At 38.6% G+C, this 20635-nt stretch overlaps 1 protein-coding gene across 2 annotated transcripts in view; it reads right to left on the bottom strand.

Moving 5' to 3' along the window:
• The window catches only part of LOC117523126 (protein kinase C epsilon type-like), a 110457-nt gene that overhangs the window by 7635 nt on the left and 82187 nt on the right, over positions 1–20635 (bottom strand). For both annotated transcript variants that reach the window (XM_034184544.1, XM_034184545.1), the window contains 2 exons: positions 3942–4080; positions 988–1176 (listed from right to left, as the gene is read on the bottom strand). In XM_034184544.1, coding sequence (XP_034040435.1) covers positions 988–1176; positions 3942–4080 — 328 coding nt within the window. The remainder of the gene's footprint in view (positions 1–987; positions 1177–3941; positions 4081–20635) is intronic.

The following is a 20635-nucleotide window of genomic DNA, read 5'->3' as shown; positions in this document are numbered from 1 at the left end:
GTGATATATAGGCCCAACACCATAGTAGGAGAAACATGCCCATATCATGATGCTTGCACCACCATCCTTCACTGTCTTCACTGTGAACTGTGGCTTGAATTCAGAGTTTGGGGGTCATCTCACAAGCTGTCTGCGGCCCTTGGACCCAAAAAGAACAATTTTACTGTCATCAGTCCACAAAATATTCCTCCATTTCTCTTTAGTTGATGTGTTCTTTGGTAAATTGTAACCTCTTCTGCACATTGTTTCTGTGTAGGCTCTCAGTTGTCCAGGTGATTTCCATAGTAGTGAAGCTTGAATCTTCGACTGGACTGGGTTGCTTGACGGGAGGACGTTTCGCTTCAAATCACAGAAGCTTCCTCAGCTAAAATTCTTGCTCTGGTAGTCTGACTTCTGTCTTGACTCTTGGACTCTTCACAAGAGTCAGACAGAAGTCAGACTTCCAGAGCAAGAATTTTAGCTGAGGAAGCTTCTGCGATTTGAAGCGAAATGTCCTCGCGTTAAGCAACCCAGTCCAGTCTTAGATTCAAGCTTCTCTACTATGGAAATCACCTGGACAACTGAGAGCCTACACAGAAACAGTTTGCACCATTAATCCACCGTACTGTCCCACATCATATACACTCTGTGATTTTTTTTTTTTTTTTTTGGCTGTGTTTCAGCAATATGGACAGGGACTGGCATGTTTGACAGAGCAGACCACAGCCTGCTGCTGGGACAGCCTGTCCACGCCACATGTGCTCCACATCAATGAAGTCCCTGCTAGGTTTCATCATGTCATTAATACTCCAGTGCAGTCGTCACTACTTATTTAGTTCTACTGTGTCCTGACTCGGCCACGTCCTCAACACATATTTCTTGAACATGTCCAAAGTTTGCCCACATCCTCCATGTTCATGGAGACCAGGCCACACCCTTATCCATTTCTTACTGCATCCACCCACTTTGTTTGGGAGGTAGTGGAAACATGGCGGGAGTTCAACTAACCGCTTTGAGAATGGACACGGCCTCCTTGCTGAGCCAGACGGGGTAGAGGACATCGTCATGGAGGATGGACTCAAACAGGTCGTCTTCATTGTCGGCTTCAAACGGCGGCTGCCCTGCCATCATCTCGTACATCAGCACCCCCAGTGCCCACCAGTCCACCGACGGACCATAGTCCAGCTCCTGGAGGATCTACAAACACAAAGAGGGACACGCCTGCAGTTTGACTCGAGTGTGTCTTCTGTGGTTCATCTGTGTGGCACTTTAAAGTGCACACATGCACACACACACACACACACTCGCGCACACACTTTTAAGTCATTCAAAAGCACAAATTAATTTGTAGGTTTTGCTAAAGAAATAAATGAGCCACAGCAGAGTGCGTTCCTCACTTAGAGAAACATGCACAAATGTAGAATTTCAAGTAAGTTTAAAATATAAAAACAATATTAAAAAAGCTTTAAAACTAAAAGTCAAGCTGCTTGTACTGAAGTGGGACTTTGAGGACTGAATTTTAACATTACTATATTTACAGCATTTTGGGGGCTCAGAGTTGCAAGATCCCAGTTTCAACCACAGACTCTATATACCGGACAGCAGTGGCAGCTGGTGAAAAACAGTCTTGGTGGGGCTGCTGTGCCAATAGATTCCCTTGCCTTGTCCAGTACAGGCATTCAAGTGAACAGTCAGAAAATTACTACAATTCCACAATAATCATTTCATGTCCTTCTCAAAATCAGCAGTTTTACAGATCAAGTTAACCATTTACAGCTATATTAGGCCTCATTTCTACTTTGGAAAGGAACAGTATCAAATGCAACACTCAAGTTCTTGAGCAAAGAACATTTCACCATTTGACACCAATTACACACATAGTACACCAAACTGTACTGCACTGCCATTATCTTCAGACAAACCGATCCTGGGGTTCACAATGACACCGACCTTAACAAAATAGAAAATATCACCAAATTTACACTCTTTAAAAACATGGACAAATTCTTCAATTGACAAAAGAACATTATGTACATAGTACAATGTTCACACCACCTTCAGAGAGAGAGACAGAGTGTGTGAGAGAGAGTGTGTGTGTGTGAGAGAGAGAGAGAGCGAGAGAAAATGTTTGTGTGTCTGTGTGTGTGTGTGTGTGTGTGAGAGAGTGAGTGTGAGAGAGAGAGAGAAAATTAAGGTAATATTTTGCATGAACATTACTGAGTGGAATAGAGGCAAAAAAGAAGCTTGAAAAACTTAAATTAAATAACTTGACTAACTAATAACACCAAAACCTTTAAATTTAATTGGTTAAAATTAATTAACAGTGTAGAGGACAAAGCAAATTAAGTTTACAAAACCACTTAATTAAATGCGTTGCTAAACTTAGGTTTGTCTGATTATAAGTGTCTTGTGTGAACTCAGTGGCTGAGTTAGAATTTCTTTAAAAAACATGCAAATTGCTATTTTAGGGTTTTGTTTTGTTTTTAAACTGAGCAAATAATTTGTTTTAAACTGTGGAATACTCCAAAGAATATTTCACTTCTGTGAACTGATCCTCATAACGTGTTAAGTGAAATCAAAATACCAGCAAGGCTGCAGCTTTGAACACTGTTACAAACAGCCCCAGCCTCCCCTATTGCCATTCTAACTGGTCTGCTGTCCCAAAAAAGGTCACAGCTTTGACCCCCTAAAACAAATAAAAAAAAACATCACTCATTCGATTTATCTTAAATTTTCACCCTCGTTTCCACACCAGGAGCAACATTCGGGAATAAATCCGAGCAGCTCGTCAGCTCACCTGAAGAGGTGGATTCGCTCCTTTCCATCCGCGTAGATCAGCAGCCTCCGTGACGTGTGCGCGCTGACTGTGTGAATGAAGCCTGACACGGTTTATAACGAGTCAGACAAACGTCTCTCCTCCAACCGGGATGTGCAACTGTCATTAAACCACGAGAAAGATCTGATGTGCGCACCTCCATGCGCCTCCAAAAGGATCCCTGCCAAACTTTGGTGTCATTGATTAGATTAGTTTTGTCCCGTTTTAAACCTCCGAAGAGTTCTTCAACTTACTCCAGCAAAACACACGGAGACAAAATAAAAATAAATAAATATAACCCAAATGTCGTCGTCGCTCTTCCTGACTGACAGCTGCAGTGTCACATATATCACTGACTGTAATCTAACGTTCCCGCATTTTTGTAGCAAGGGCTAAAATTCCGGCGCCCCAACGCCATTGATTTTGGCAATGTTGATTTGCCAAATATTTATTAATTTTCTCTAGTAACTACATACAATTGGTTATTTCGCTGCACTTCAAGGGCGCTTTGAATGGCGCCCAAGACGAGGAACGTACGTTTTCTGCTCCTGTCGATGGAAATGCACTGTTGAATGAGAGTCAGTTGGAGGAAGTGTTGTTTTAATCATTCATATTACATGTAGGCACATACAAGTAAGTAAAACTGACATAATACTTTTTAAATATATATGACTTTTCCCCTCCACATCTAGGAGGGCAGCGCCCGAGCGCCCCCTATGGGCCGGCCGCCACTGCTGGACAGAGTCTGCGTGACATCACCCATCGCTTTTCTATAGATTCAGATTCTTTGTCATCATTGTAACACCTACAATATAGAGACCTGGAACAGCCGAAATGACCCCCTTTTCTGGGCGTCACTATGTTGAGAGCCCCATCGGCACTGATTCACAATGAACTCATTAATGCATAAAGTGGTGGAGCATGGGTGGCTCAGTGTGTCACTAAAAAGTCTGAACACGCCCCCCTCCCAAGTCCAAAGCACAAGCTAACTGCTAACCTCTGTTTGGGTGTTTATTAATTCATATTTTTAGGGACAGTCAGTGCTGAGCTCAAAAGTATTTCACTGGTATATATATATATATATCACGGTATCATCTGCAAACAGTCAAATATGAATTTCAACTTATGAAAAAAGTGTGTACATTACCTCAGGTGCTATGTAGTCTGGTGTCCCACAGAAGGTGGTCGTGGTGACTCCATTGAGGATTCCCTCTTTGCACATCCCAAAGTCTGCCAACTTGCAGTGACCGTCAGCATCCAACAGTATGTTGTCCAGCTTCAAGTCTCTGTACAAGGTCATGCTAAGATTAGCAAAACAAACCTGGCCATTTGCAGTAATATTCCATAAAATGTCATTATTTTCAATTTTTGAAGAAAAAAAATAAAACAAGTGATCACAGTTGTCAAGACTCATTTGAGTCAGTTTTAGTTTAAGTTTAAAATCTTTCCAAATTAAATCTCAAATCAGGCCAAAAATCATTTTTAGCTGCAGCCAAACACATCCGAACTCCAAAAGTGTGACAGTAAGGAATTCCAGAAGCAGGAAGAATAATCATGTAATTTTGCAACAATTATCCAACAGAGATTCAGATTGCCAAATGTATTTTAGGACATTTTTGTCTCATGTTCACTAATAGTAGCAATGAACAGGAGCAAGAGAAGAGCTGGAGCTTGGGGAGAGAAAGAATGAATTGGTGTATGGGAAAAGAGAGTGAGCAGCGTTGGCGATAACAGCATCAGTGTTGACAGATGACGGGTTGGTCATGAATGCAGACGCTTTGGACTTGATGGTTGATCGCTACAAAAATGTCAACAGCTCCTTGATGCACCTATTCAATGTTTTTGACAACACAGCCGTCCAGACAAGCCAGGAACCAGAATGTCTTTCTCAAGTCAAAGGCTTACGTAACTGTTCTATTTGAATGTTCCAAAAATAAAAAGGAGGCTTAACAATCCTGTCAGAGCTGGACCGACGAGCCAGCAAAGCCTTTATTAGCTCCCTCACTTTTGTCGAATTCGCTCCAACGGAGCCAGTGCCGCACAAAGTAAACAGTAAGCTGATTATCTGCCACTAACTTACCCGCTGATCCGAGGACAAAAAACAATATTCTATAATTTAACAACGTAATTGTTATTTAAAAAAAAAAAAAAAAAATTTCATCTGGATTTTAACCACTCTTAAGGTGTTGTTGTAATTCCTCATTTTTTATGAAAATATCATTTATGTTCGTGTTCCTACATAAAGTAGATCAAGAACAAATTCAAGCAAATACCTTATATTAAGGTGATTGTAATAATTGTTAGTTGACACATTTTTTGGAGTATGTCATAGTTTTGTGTGTTTTTTTTTTTTTGTTTTTTTTACTAATTTGGGAGGTTGTGCAACTTATATTCTGGCATGATAACTATTTATAAGAGCCATTCCAAAAAATCAATGCACTAAAAAGAACCTCCAATAATAAAAATACATAAAAATCAAATGTACTCATGTTTTTATTGTCATATTTCCAAAGCTGTGGGTCAGAAATCCATGTTCATCTGCATCAAATAACATAAAATATGTTGTCCTTTGCACTTTTGTTTGTCTATCATTCTTATTTTTAGAATTTAAAAGCCCCCATGTTAAATAACAGCACATGCTGTGGTGTGCACAAGTGCTACACTGAGTTCCTGTCTATTGTTAAAGTGGACCACAGGGAAATGCTGTGTTAAAAAAAGAGTTTTCCACGTACAGAAAAAGGTGCAACTGAAACTCTGAAAAATATGGTAATAAGTATATAATAAGGCCTTTATAAGTCCTTACAGTATGTTGTGCTCATAAACAACAAAATGCTAGTGCTAAACATCATCAATATATTTAAGGTGTTGGTCTTTAGATCCGGTAGCTGCAAAAGCCATAATTAAATCTTAATAAATGCACAATTTACTCACTCTTACCGCTTACTCCAATTAAGGGTAATGGGGAAGAGGCTGGTACATTTCCCAGCATTCACAGGGAATAAGGCGGGGCACATCCTGGACAGGACACCAGTCTGTCACAGGGCTACATATTGACAGACAAACGCATTCACACCCGCACACACACCTACGGACAATTTAAAGTTTCACGTTCACCTAACCTACGTGTCTGTAAATGTGGGAGGAAGCCGGAGCACCCAGAGGGAACCCACACAAACACGTGGAGAACAAGCAAACTCCACAGAGAATGGCCACAGGTGAGAATCGATCCTATGACCTTCTTGCTGTGAGGCAACAGTGCTAACCACTAAGACACTACGCTGCCCACATGCACAACTGCCTGCTAATGCATAATGAATTTTACATCATCTCAGTAAAGCAATAAAAAAAAGTTTATCAAAACTGCTTAATTAATGTCTCGTGACCTTCTTCAGTGTTAATTTTAACACTATTCTTGACTTTACATGATTATCCTTGGTTCCAACTTAAAGTTACACCTTTGATCATTAAAAGATTATCATTAATTGTGTTAATTTTTGACACTGTTAATTTATGATTTTTTCAACATGTATTTTAAACATTTGAGGCAGTACTTTGGTACTTCAAAGTGCAACTATTTGATTATTTTTTACAATAATGCCAGAGACAAACATTCAAGTTGGGTTTGAACTCAACAGAACCATCAATAATCATTCAATCAATCAATCAATAATAAACACGTCAACACTGAAAGGATTATAACATAGAGTGTCAACGTAATACTTGAATTAAAATCTAGTCATTTTACGGTGAAAGTAGGCCGTTGAAGGCGATGTGTTTGTGGATGTTTTAGTTTTTTTCTTTGGCTGATAGAACTCAATTAATACCAGAGTCATGGTCAATAAATGATAATGTAACTATTTGTCTGTTAAATTATTCACTTTACAGTCAGGGTTCAAAGCCACTAATGAGGTGGTTTTGGTTCTAAATCAATATAATTTTATTTTTTTTTTAAATTATCTTGATGTGGGGGTAGAGTTGAGCAGTTTTGGGGTGTAGTGTCAGTGGGAGGGGCATCAATCACAGACCAAACCCACACCCATCGCCAAACAATCAATAAAACAAATATTTACATTTCCTCCAATTGTGGTTTTCACGACGAGCATGTTGTTCCCACAACTTACAGAAATCTAAATCTTTTGTGATGAATGGGCTGAAAAAAAAAAAAAAAAAAACGAAATGTACACACGTTTAAAAAAGTTTGCTAACATAACAGGAAATTTAAAAAAACAAAACAAGTGCAAACAGGTTTGATAAGTAGAAATACAGCATCTTCTAGGAATATTGTGTCGAATGCTAATGGTGGCACTTCAGTGTGATTTATACTATAATTCCGTCGCGTGAACTGATGTGAAATAATGACGTGTGAAGGAACTAAAAGCACCTCTAACAGAAGTCTGACATGTCGCCGCTTGCCGTCAGTCTTTTTAATAAATGTTTTTCTTTTCTCATATTTGAAATGCAGAGTTTAATGTTGACACAAGACTTGAGCAAAATTTTGGAGTTTGTATGATAGCATTCCAATCTTCCAACAGAAAGTTAAAATTGAAATAACTGGACACGACAACCTGCAGTGGAGCCTAATCAGACTTTCATTTAATAGATCAAATTTGGGTGAAGCAACGGTCACTGAAAATACAGATGAAGGAAAACATCCAGTCATCACCAATTCACAACTTCTAGTTATTGTTCGTAAGAGTTGTAAGAATTGACGTTTACTGATCTAAAATGGGAAGACGACTTCAAATCCTGCTTTGATTCCACTAAAATGATTAACTGAAGAGAGAAAAAAAACAAGCGTGAATACTGGCCTACCTTGCACACCTACGTGTGGAGGTAGTGCATGTTGGGGGAATGTTTTTGGATCAATGTTTGTATAAAATAACTCTTGAGGTTTGATCCAATTCAGAACACACTGGGAGGAATGTTTCAGGGTCAACCAAGGACAAAATTATTTTATTGTTAAAAAAAATAGAGTTAAAAGCAAAAGCAAAACCAATGCCTAAACGTCCAAAAAAAGTAATCCCTCACCGCCTGAGGGTGACAACAGTCTGCGGCGGGAGGTCCGAGTTCTGGTGCACATTAAGTGCTCCCTGAAGGGAGATTTGAGAAGAAGCCCTGTCCTGGGTCGACTCGGGTCCTTCATCCTGCAGCGGGTGGTGTAGTCGTCTTGTGGCGACGGTAACAGTTGTCCTCTATGATTTGTTCCGTCAGGAGCTTGTGGTGAAACGCTGTAATGCTGCCAAACCAAAGCAGCGCGCTTCCAGTTAAGACGCTCTCTATTGCGGGTTGGTAAAAGTTGATGAGGGTTTGAGTGAACAAACCGTATTTCTTTATACAAACACGGCACTTTGACACTACGTCACGCTTCTCCTTGGTTATGTAACTACTTGAGGATATTTCGAATGACTTTTTTGTAGAACTCATAGATACACTTACGGTAACATGCAACATGGTACAAAAATAAACCTACACCATATGATGTTTAGATTTCAATAGCAACTACATTTGATCGATTTTGTGACATTTAAAAGACTGAGAAAAAAGAGACAAATAATGACAATTTCTGGTTTATTTTCTATAAACCAACACATTTCTTAAACAAGTCATTTTTTTGGATCTTTCAGAGTACAAGAACAAAGTTGAGTTTAGAAGAAAATGTGTTGTTTCGGTGTGTTTTTGTCTGACTAAAGATGGCTGGAAGACGTTTGTCCTGGAGTTGTGTTTGGTTGTTCATGGCAAAGACTGTGCCTTGCTCAAAGGCATTTGGGCAGTTGATGCAGTCCAGAGCAGAACCTTTTCTTGTGTGCAGCCACAGGCAGAAAGCCTGCTGGCAAACATCTCCACACATTAGCTTTGGATTATAATCAGGGAGAACAGAGGGGATGATGGGTAATGCGCGTGTGATTGCGTTTTCCTGGCCGCGGACATTAATGTGGGTGTGACACATCACCTCACAGCCGGAAAATCTAATAGTAAGCAGCTGCAGGTGTTGAGCAGCATTAATGGAACCTTTTTGATTTATGTGAACGTTTTAGTTGTGGTTGATGAGAAGAGCTTCTTCGCCAGGCGGGAGGCGGATCAAAACGGCGAATCCTTGTTGCATAATAGGAAACAGCCTCGACGCTGGCACCGCATTTACATTGTCGGTGCGCCTCTCAACTTGCTGTCTATCACTTTAAACACTTTCACAGATACTTTAGACTCAAGTCTGTCCTATAGGCTGCACAGCTGATGTGATTTTATAACCACGTTAAAGCCAGAATTAAACATTACCAGCAGACATGAATAAAGCATCGTAGCCATCTGTTCACGAGGGTCCATTCACACCAAGACGTGATGCCACTGATGCCGGAAATGCTGGAGAAGGCAGGGGTTCAAGTTTCCTGTCTTTGACGCAGGCCGGCGTAGCTCAGCAGGGGGTGACGTTATACTGGCAGAGCTCAAAGTGTGCCAATGCTCCGCTAACTTACTGTAGGATGGAGTTCAACTGTTGCCAGCGGAAGGCGGGCACATTGATCATGCCTTCCACTGAGCAGAAGCGTAACTGATCATCGACTCAACATTTGTGATGTCATGTAATGTAGCCTGTATAAACTCGACGTAACATGGCGATTGTGCCACTTGCTACTGATGCATCGCTGAAACAGTTTCTTCATATTTCTTCACATTCCTTTATGCCCAAGGGCTCCAGAGCAGGTGGTGATGTGTCTGGTCAAGTCTCCGATGATGGCCAGTGGAGCCTGGAGGAAGGGAACAGATGACGTTCTAGCGAAGGCGATACAGTGGTAGCGGAGCTGAACTCTTGGCAGCATTTCAGCATAAATCATGAAGATTTTAAGCATGTTGAAAATTTTCCCTCAGCGTTGCCAGATGGACATCGACTTAGCTCCTACAGAGTCTGGCAGACCTCGGTGGTCTTCCTTACCTTGGTCACGTCTCTGGGCACTGAACACCTTGTACTTCCGGAGCCTCCAGGTAGGTTGGAGTTCTGGATGGCACTGGAGAATAATGGGTTTCTGGTAGTGTCACATTTAATTCTTCTCAAGTCTTTTGAAGCTAATTTGCTTTTTTTTTTCTTCCTCACATGTTTCTTGCGACCCTGTTGACTATTTCCAATAGCACGTCTGACTGTTGGGTGATCACACGGCCTCAATAGCTCGGCTACTTCAAGAGAGTTTGCATTTCTGACTTTTGACTGCCTGTTAAAAGAAGCTAGCTAATAATAACACACACCTTGATATATGGTGATATACACTGAAATGTGCATAAAAATGATGATAAGGTCAGAAAACTACCCTGATTAGTAACTGTGCTCTCAGTGTGCATCACACAAACTACTTTGTTGTTAAATACACATTACAGTCCTTTAACACATGAAAACAAATAAAGCCACAAACAACAACAACAAAAAAAAAATGCAATTAACTTCTCTGAACAAATCTGAACTTTGTCATGACACACAGAGGCTGATTTTAGTTTGTGTCACTGAGATGCTGGAACATCACTGAAGATGTTTTGTGAAAAAACACGAGTTGTAACCAAGTGAGAGTTCAGCAAATGAGCACACGCACGCGCGCGCGCACACACACACACACCAGCCTCAATTCAGAGCATTTCCTGTGTCTCATTTTACTCTTTAGTGATTTTTCCATGACGCCCTCAGCAGTGACCCCAATGCACTCTAACACTTAACCTCTGTGTGTTTGTGTGTGTGCATATATATATATATATATATATATGTGTGTGTGTGTGTGTGTGTGTTACATTTACCCATGCATATGAACTCAGTAAATTTATGAAAATAAAAATATATATTTTGCATGTCAGCATTTATAGATCTGAATGTGTGACATCATCAGTCACATGATTCTGGGCCAGGTGATTTAGGTGATATAAAATTGCCAAATTATTACACTGTAATTCTATTATACATTTTCATAGATGCACAACTTGGGTTTGATCTAGTACAGAGTTAAATTTAAAAGCTTAAACTTCTGGGGAAGATTTTTTTTAAAGATTTATTGCTTGTGTTAATAACAAAGAACAACAGCATAATAATAATAATAATAATAATAATAATAGTGCTAGTAATGTATTATGGTATCACTTTATAATAACTACACAGTTCACACATTTTTATGCATTTCTAAGCTTTTATGCAATGCTTTGTTCATCATTTGTAAAGTATTGTTAATAATTTGATTCTCATCAATAAGTCATTTGTAAACAGTTCTAAATGTTTGGTTCAATAATTAAACCCATCTTAAAGTGGTTTACAGTATAAATAGGTTTTTTTAATATCTAATAAATGATGCATTAACCATTTGTTGATAAAGAATTTATAAAGATCAATTTGAAGATGAAAATTACTAATAAACTATTTGGACCTACATTTATGCACGCCTTTATAAATGTAATGATTCAGACATACGCTGGCTTGTCGGACCAGCTCATGATTAATTCATACGTTAATCACAATTTGTTATATATTGTGTGAAGTCAGGACTTTTAATACTTTACAAAATATTTATAAATGAGTTATGAAGGTTCAGGTTCAGGTTCAGGTGACTTTATTTGTACCCGTAGGTAGATTTGACTTGCAGCGAACAGAAAAGGGCATCCATGTTAGTCAGACACAACAATAACAATGAAAACACTGAAAACACTAACGAATAACATATGCAAAACAAAGTGTAACTTGTGAGTGCCCGGTGGTGTCTGTGCTGGTGTCTTAGCTAGTGTTACTGAAACACATGCTAAGTGTCCAATAATTGAAATATTACTTACTTTAGAAATGATTAACACATTGTTTATTAAATATAATTCAGTTACTAAACATATTTCTGCTGTGCTTATTTACCAGGAACAAAACATTTATAACTGATGACAAATGACTTATGGATGGAAATTGATGTTTGAACAATGAACAATGCTTTACAAATGATGAACAAGGCAACAACTCAGTTTACATATTATTAACAAATGCCATGTGTAATTATTACAAAGTAAATGGTAAATGCATCAGACACTCAAAGCGCTTTACAATAATGCCTCACATTCACCCCGATGTCAGGGTTTTGACATGCAAGGTGCTCACTACACACCGGGAGCAACTCGGGGATGAAGGACCTTGCCCAAGGGCCCTTAGTGATTTTCCGTTCAGGTTGGGATTAGAACCAAGGATCTTCTGGCCTTAAGACCAACGCTCAACCACTAGACCATCACCTCCCGTATTACGGCATGGAGTGACTGCACTCTTGTTGTTCTTGCACATTTTGCAGTGTAAACACAAGTTTAGTTGTGTGTGTGTGTGTGTGTGTATGTATTTTCTGCCGGCTCCGTCACTGTTTACAGTTTACACCATTTATACCCCCATTTATAGATCCTCTACCTGCTTGTAGAGTCAATACCTGTTTATAGACCCTTTACCGGTTTATACATCTGCACCATTTATTTTAGGTGCCGCTGCTCTGTTGTTTATTCGGTTTATTTTGCACCAACATTTTTTCACTTTTTCACACGGTCATCATGTACAGCTGGTTTGCATGTTTGTGTTCCTAAATGTTCTTCTCCTCCAGCTACTGTGAGGGCCTCCGAATGGCCCCCTGGAGACAAAGCAAGGTCTTGAACTGAAAATCTGGAGTATCGATCGATAAAAATAAACACTTTCTTTAATGCACTGAAATTTGATAACCGTTTTTCAAAGCTGACAAAACTTGCCGGTCACTCACTGGTCATGTCAACGGGTACACTAGACCTGATTACTACAAACATCTCATCAACCAAACACATGGCAGGAACTCAATGGTGTTCGGCAAGAAGACATGGTCAAGAAAGATCTGCTGAAGTTCAAACATCAGAATAGTGAGGAAAGGAGATTTTGAATGTAGCATGGTAGTTGGTGTATTTCATCTATTGCTGGTTGACTGGTATTTACACACAACGATCGCCAAGGTCTACAGGGTGTAGCCGGAAAAAGAAGAAGCAGCCCGCGAGCGGCTGTTCTTTGGGAGAAAATACCTCATTGATTGCAGAGATGAGAGAAGAATTACCAAACTGCTTTGAGCTGATAATAAAGGCACCAGTAACTCAACCGTCTGTTCCAACAAAGATCTGCAAAACATGTGTAAGCACGAAGAAGAGTAAGACCACACCAGGCGCCACTTCCTGTCAGCTAAGAACAGGAGACTGAGGCGACAGTAGCCAAAACTACCAAAACTGCACAATGGTCTTCCATTGGGAAACGTTGCCTGATCTGAACATTCTCAATTTCTGCTGCTATATTAAGACAGTGGGGTCAGCCTCAGGAATAAAGAACATGAAAGCACAACCCCATCCTGCCTTGTATATAGAGATCAGGCTGCTGTTGGTTATGGTCCTGCAGCTCTGACGGCATCACGTCAATATGGACCAAAATCTTTGAGGAAGGTCTGTAGTGTCGTGCTAAATCAATACCATCAACAATTAAGGAAGTTCAGAAGGATGAGGAACCCATCGGCTGGAGAAGGCCAAGGACACGCCCACGTTGTCTGCCCAGGTGGTTGCAATCCAGGACCCAAGGTGGCTACGTAGTGTGGTGTTTGAGGACCACAGTCCTGACAGAGACCTCTGAGAGTTTTTCTGGTTCCTGTTTGTGTTTATGATCATTTGCATGTTTGGTGGAAATTTTTTTTCCTTCTCAGATCTCTTTTGCAACAACAAGCAAGAATTGAAAAACTGTTTCGTAATCAATCTGAGGTCACACACAAACATCTTCCTGATTTCCACCAACGGCGGTTGACGGCACGCTGGCGGTTGTATACGCTCACCCCAGAATGCTGCCCGGCCTCAGACCAGCCTGAAACTGCTTCATCTACAAGATCACATCAATCTTTTCATTTGCTCTCAAAATGAGAACGGAGAGAAAACCTAAGAGGAGGAAGAGGAAAGGAGGGCGCAGGAGACACGAGACATAATGTTCTCAAAAGACTTGTTCATTTTCTTCTGGAACAAAGTGGGTCAGGGAGAGCGAGAGAGGTGATAAGTTCAAGCAGTCAGCGCTTTTGCAGACATAACTCAGCATTTGTGGATTCACGGTGAACAGACACACCGAGCAGCAGTTCTCTGGTACTGTGCCATCCGTATTTTCCAGCTCTCAAAACTGACTTTGTCCCACTGAGTGAAAAGTCAAACAGAGACGGATCTCATGTGAAGTAAATGATAATGTCTCAAGTGGTAATGACAACACAGCATCTTGAAAAGATGACTCAGCATCTTGTAATTATGACTCAGCATGTTGTCAAGATGCCTTGTAATTCATAATGGTAAGTAGGATAAAAGTGCATAAGTATGACCTCATTCGAAGTAAATGATAATATCGCACCTCGTAACTAATGACACAGCAACATGTAGTTATGACTCAGCATCTTGTACAGATGACATAATTCCAAATTCTAAATATACGACCTCATGTCTCATAAGTATGACCTCATTCAAAGCAAATAATGTTGCACCTCGTAATGAGGACACATTCATTCACTCATTTTCTATACCTGCTTACTCCAAATAAGGGTCATGGGGATGATGACACAGCAGCTTGTAATTATGACTCAGCATCTTGCAAAGATGCTTTATAATTCCTGATTCTAAGTATGACCTAGTGTGTCATAATTGCGACCGCGTGCAAAGTAAATGATAATGTCGCAAGTGGCAATGATGACACAGCATCTTGAAAAGATGACTCAACATCTTGTAATTATGACTCAGCATGTTGTCAAGATGCCTTGTAATTCATAATGGTAAGTAGGATAAAAGTGCATCATAAGTATGACCTCATTCGAAGTAAATGATAATATCGCACCTCGTAACTAATGACACAGCAACATGTAGTTATGACTCAGCATCTTGTAAAGATGACATAATTCCAAATTCTAAATATATGACCTCATGTCTCATAAGTATGACCTCATTCAAAGTAAATAATAATGTTGCACCTCGTAATGAGGACACATTCATTCACTCATTTTCTATACCTGCTTACTCCAAATAAGGGTCATGGGGATGATGATACAGCAGCATGTAGTTATGACTCAGCATCTTGTAAAGATGACATAATTCCAAATTCTAAATATATGACCTCATGTCTCATAAGTATGACCTCATTCAAAGTAAATAATAATGTTGCATCTCGTAATGAGGACACATTCATTCACTCATTTTCTATACCTGCTTACTCCAATTAAGGGTCATGGGGATGATGACACAGCAGCTTGTAATTATGACTCACCATCTTGCAAAGATGCTTTATAATTCTTGATTCTAAGTATGACCTAGTGTGTCATAATTGTGACCGCATGCAAAGTAAATGATAATGTCGCAAGTGGCAATGATGACACAGCATCTCGAAAAGACGACTCAGCATCTTGTAAGTATGACTCCAGCAAGTTGTAAAGATGCCTCAAATGCATAATTGTAAGTACGATAACAGTGCATCATAATTATGACCTCATGTGAAGTAAATGATAATGCTGAAAAGTAATGACAACACAGCATCTTGAAAAGATGACTCAGCATCTTGTAAGTATGCCTCCAGCAAGTTGTAAAGATGCCTCAAATGCATAATTGTATGTACGATAGCAGTGCATCATAATTATGGCCTCATGTGAAGTAAATGATAATGTTGCAAGTGGTAATAATGACACATTCATTCATTTTCTATGCCTGATTACTCCAATTAGGAGTCACAGGGATAATGACAGCATCTTGTAATTATGACTCAGCATCTTGTAAAGATGCCTTAGTGTGTCATAATTATGACCTAAAGTAAATGATAATGTCCCACTTCATAATGACAATAGTTTATTGTAGTTATGACTCAGCATCTTGTAAAGATGACATAATTTCTAATTCTAAGTATGGCGTTGTGTCTCATAATTATGGCATCATGCAAAGTGAATGATGCCCCACATTGTAATGATGGCAGTATCTTGTAAAGACGCCTTATAATTCACAAATTGTGAGTATGACCGAGTGTCTCATAATCATGATCTCATGCAAAGTAAATGATAAATAACAAAAACGGCTAAGATGAAGGTTTCCACAATCTCACTTAAAATCTCCAAATGATGGCAATAAAAAATTGTTCACGAGAAGGTAAAATAATGAATAATTTGTTTGTTCATACAGAAGGATATCAGTGCATGCTGCTGACAATACTATTGTCTCGTGGACGGTAACGGACCTTGATGGACATATAATATCACTTTAAAGAGTTTGCCATTTTGTAATTACAGTTGAATTAATTCTGCAGAGAACTGATGTAATTCCTAACTGTGTTTTGTATGCTTCTGCTTCCAACATCTGACAGAGTAATACTGACTGGAAGTAAAACAGCATGACTGAAAAAACTGCGACGAAAGCCCGAGCCATTAATCATAACATCTGTGAATGCCAAGTGGAGTCAGACTAATTAAACCTCTGGATGGAAATTTAATCTTGCCAAAGTTGAAGAAAAGAAAACCAACAATGTAAGAGCCACAAAAATAACAGACTAATGTATAAAAGTTAAAATAACATTAGGTTGCATACCTACATCCAAAAAGCCTTAAAAGAACAACTATTATTATTATTATTGTTGTTATTATTATTATCATCATCATTATTGTGGCTTTTTATTGTTGTTGTGTGGAAACAATCACCGGTTAGTAACTTTTATTTACAAAGGAGTAACACTTTTAAAAAGAACAAAGTGCTTGTACAATTTACTGGCCAAACTCAACTTTTTTAATCAGGAAAACTGGTTCAGTACTTCCAACCAAAACTGCAACAACTAACTGAAGCACAAATGCAGGTGATATAAAGTCTTTGCCTGTGATAATAAAACAAAACTGGGTTTTAAAAAACCCTCCAAAATTAAATAAAATGTAGTAATCTAACAATGAACAATTTAACAGTTATTACGAAAAGGGTTTGTTATAATTGAACACTGTCTGCCATTCAATAAAAGTTGTAGTTTAAGTTGTAAAAGTTCAAACTCTTTTTCCACCTACATTTCAAACCTTGAAGGTCTGAGAGTTTGAGAATGTGAGACAGACTTTGGGCGGACAGTTAACTCTCGGTTCTGCAGCCAAAAATAATACAAAGCAAACAAAACAATTATTTCCTTGATTTTGGCTCTGATCCTAACGGTGGCTGAAATTGTGCCATGAAACCCAACGGAGCACGTAGCTGATTTAGACGTGATGATTCTAAGAACCTTTCAATGTGAGAGAATGAATGTTGCTCCAAAAGACCAAATCTGAACATCATCAAACAACACTGTCATACCAGCTATACCACCTTTACATGTCTCACTTTGAACTATTCACCTGTTAATGGAAACAAACTTTATTTTTTTGATTTCCTAATGAGTTGATGACTGCCCACTCTTTCACAACTTGTCCAACTGTCTTCAAATTTTTACAACTGAAGATTTAAAGTATCAACAAAAAGTCTGGATGTAGCTGCAAAAATGTTTTATAGTCACATTCTAAATGAGTGATGACAGAAAAGTTTTTGCCATTTTGGTCCCTACACAGTAAAACCCTCAGTGTTAATTCAAGTTGCAGAGTGTTAACATGATCACTCTTCATCTGGAATATAAATTTTTAGATCACAGAATAATTTTCCCAGGGAATTTACACATATTTTGAAGGAATGCCAAAACAAAAAAAAAAAAGATGTGAAATGGAAACATTTTTTCACATAACATTTTTTTGAGTTTCCTTCCAAATTGTACACATTTTTAACCCCTTAATGTCCGAATTTATATAGCTGTATATAAAAAAATGTTTTGTGTGTGTTTTTGCCTTTAAGTAGATGGTAAATAATGTTGAGATTATTAATTTCACTTTTGCACAAAAACTAGATAGTAATATTGGTTATTCTGGTAATGACTTTATTTTATAATGTTATAATAATACTGACGGTATGTTGCAAATTTGCGACAACGGGCATACAGGTCAATTTGGTAAGTTGCATATTTGAGTCAGAGATTGTAGCATATATGCGACGATGGGCGTTAAGGGGTTAAACTGTGCACAACACATTTTTACATTTCTTCACAATACCTTTGAAATATTTGTTTCACAAAAATTCTGCAGTGACATAAAAATACTGCAAACAGTTTTGATCTGTGCAAAGTTTTTAGTTTCTTTGCAAAACATCTGCATTCCCTCACTACATTTTCCCAAATCCATGGAATATTTTTCCATGGAGCTGCATTTCACCCCTCACATTATGTTTGAAGTCCCTCGAAATATTTGTTGCATCACAATTCTGAGGTGACACAAAAATATTGCGAAACTTTTGCAATGTAAACAATGAAGTCCTTAAACGATTATCTTGCGACATTTTTGCTTTCCCATAACAAATTTTTGAACTCAGTATTTCTGAAGATGCCTCTAAATATTTTTATTTTCTATCACAATATGTTTGAATCCATTTTGTTTTTGGAACCTAAAACACAGTGCATGAAGTTAAAAAAGGTGGCACGTAAATGCCAACATTTTGCGAGGAAACTCAAAAATGTTGAGGTGACACAAAAATACTGCAAATGTTTTGAAACATAATGCAAACATTTTGAGAGAGAATAATTACAAGGTCCTAAAAAAGGAAATGTTCAACAAGAGGAGAGAGAAATTAAGAAAAAAGAAGGGGAGAGAGATTTAAAAAAACACAACAAAAAGAAATCAAAGCTACTTTTGATTAAAGTGTCGCTTCGACTTTAAGCAAAAAAAATATTCTACCTGTAGGGTTAAAGAGACAATCAGTCTCCCTGAAGCCAGCAGACCGCGCCGGCGTGATTGCAGCGTTTGATTAGACGACACACGAAAAGCCACCAACTAAACTCTCATCAGATAAAATACGATGAGACGCTATTAAAGCCTGAAGGGAAAGTGTGGAGGTGCGGCAGCAGATAACAAGAGTCAACATTAAACTTGTAACTGATGTTTGAAGAAGCTTCTGTGATGTTACACAGAAGCTGCAGAGACACCAAGAGCTTAAAGTAAATATGTTCAGTTTCATTCACTTCCGACGGCGCTCTCATTCATCACATCAACCCATAGGGTAGAAATAAAACTCTCAGCTAAACGCCGCCGTGCCTCATCAATGTCTAAAGGTAGCAGATCTATCAGGCTGGTTGGTCAGAAATGGCTGGACACAAATGCATGGCTCGAACAAACAGCTTTGGTTGTAAAAAGGCTTTACTTGTGAGGATAGCAGAGGTTGGCAGTCCACAAAATACAGCAGTACAAAAATCATCAGGCTGAGGCGTGGTCGATCAAACAGGCAGGGGATCAGGAACACAACGAGGCAGGCAGGACTATGGAACACAAGGTACAGAGCTGGAGAGAAGGCACAAGGCGCATCAATCTGGCAAAGGACTAATGCACCCACTGAGCTTATAAAACCCCAGGTGATGAGCTGCAAATCAGGAACAGGTGTGTGTGGAAAGCACCAGAACAAGGGCGTGGCCAAAGAGAGTGAAATACCCACCACCAAGAACCAAGAGACAGACAAGAGAACTAGAGACAGATGGACCCAAGCAGAAAAACCCAGCAAGAGAAAAAACATACAGAAAACCAATGAATCAGAAAAAATAACAAAACAGACCAGAAAAATAAAACCAGATAACAAGACAAAACCTCAAACCCTGACACAGATAACCGACCTTTACCTTTTGTCACACAGTTTTCAGGTGAAATATCTTACAGAGGATTTCTGTCAGCACTGATTTGATTGGACAGTTTGAAACTGAACTAGAAGCACTCGGAGAGCGCAAACCTCCGCCAAGGCCATAGGGTCACTGACGTTACATGGAATACCCTTTGGCAAAGAGACTTAATTCACGTCGTTTCACGCATCTACCGTCATGTTTCAGATTCAGTGGTTAAACCCTTAGATATTCAGCAAATGTATTTATAAAGAGAAACTACATGAACTACACAAGTTTATTTTCTAATAAGTTTATTCAGTGAGGAGGAACAAATGCTACATTATTGTTGTGTCGTAACTTAATTTTTGTTCAGCTTTTGTGACCCGTCTTCATGAAGTTAGATGCAAAAAATGTTGAAATCTGCCCTATCCTGCAATGACAAAGAATCCTTAAATAATTACTGGATCCGGATCGTGTTCCGGATCATTACCAAAAATTACTGACTTCTAAGTTAGGCCAAGATACACCCCTGGTAAAAATTTCATTGAAATCCGTCAAGGATTTTTTTGAATAATCCTGCTAAACAAACCAACCAACCAACAAACAAACGGACACGACCGATAAACATAACCTCCTTGGCGGAGGTAATTATTTTTTTGAGTCAACAAAGATACTGATTAACTGCTTCAGCTGTAGGTGATTTCACTCATTCAGTAATAGTCAACTGTGTTTAGTAATCATTTATTAAGATGTTCATGCTAGCTAATGCCACAATAACTATTAAATAAGAGTCAACAATGTTTAGTAATTTAGTTATTTATTAACAGTGCTCATGTTAGGTAATGCTATAATAAGCTTTAATTAAGAGCCAGTTGTGTTTAGTAATCGTTTATTAACATGTTCAGGTTAATTAATGATTTCAAATTAATTAAGAGTTAACTGTGTTTAGTAAATATTTATCAATGTGTTCATGTTAGTTAATGCTGTAATGAACATGAATTAAACATTAATTGTGTTTAGTAATCATTTATTAATGGTGCTCATGTTAGTTAATGCTGTAATAAACATGTTCAGGTTAATTAATGATTACAAATTAATTAAGAGTTAACTGTGTTTAGTAAATATTTTATTTTATCAATGTTTATTTTATTTTATCAATGTGTTTG

The sequence above is a fragment of the Thalassophryne amazonica genome, chromosome 13, assembly GCF_902500255.1.
Source record: "Thalassophryne amazonica chromosome 13, fThaAma1.1, whole genome shotgun sequence".
Taxonomy (NCBI): domain Eukaryota; kingdom Metazoa; phylum Chordata; class Actinopteri; order Batrachoidiformes; family Batrachoididae; genus Thalassophryne; species Thalassophryne amazonica.
The sequence above is the reverse complement of the archived record's forward strand: the minus strand, read 5'-3'. Positions and strand labels throughout refer to the sequence as shown.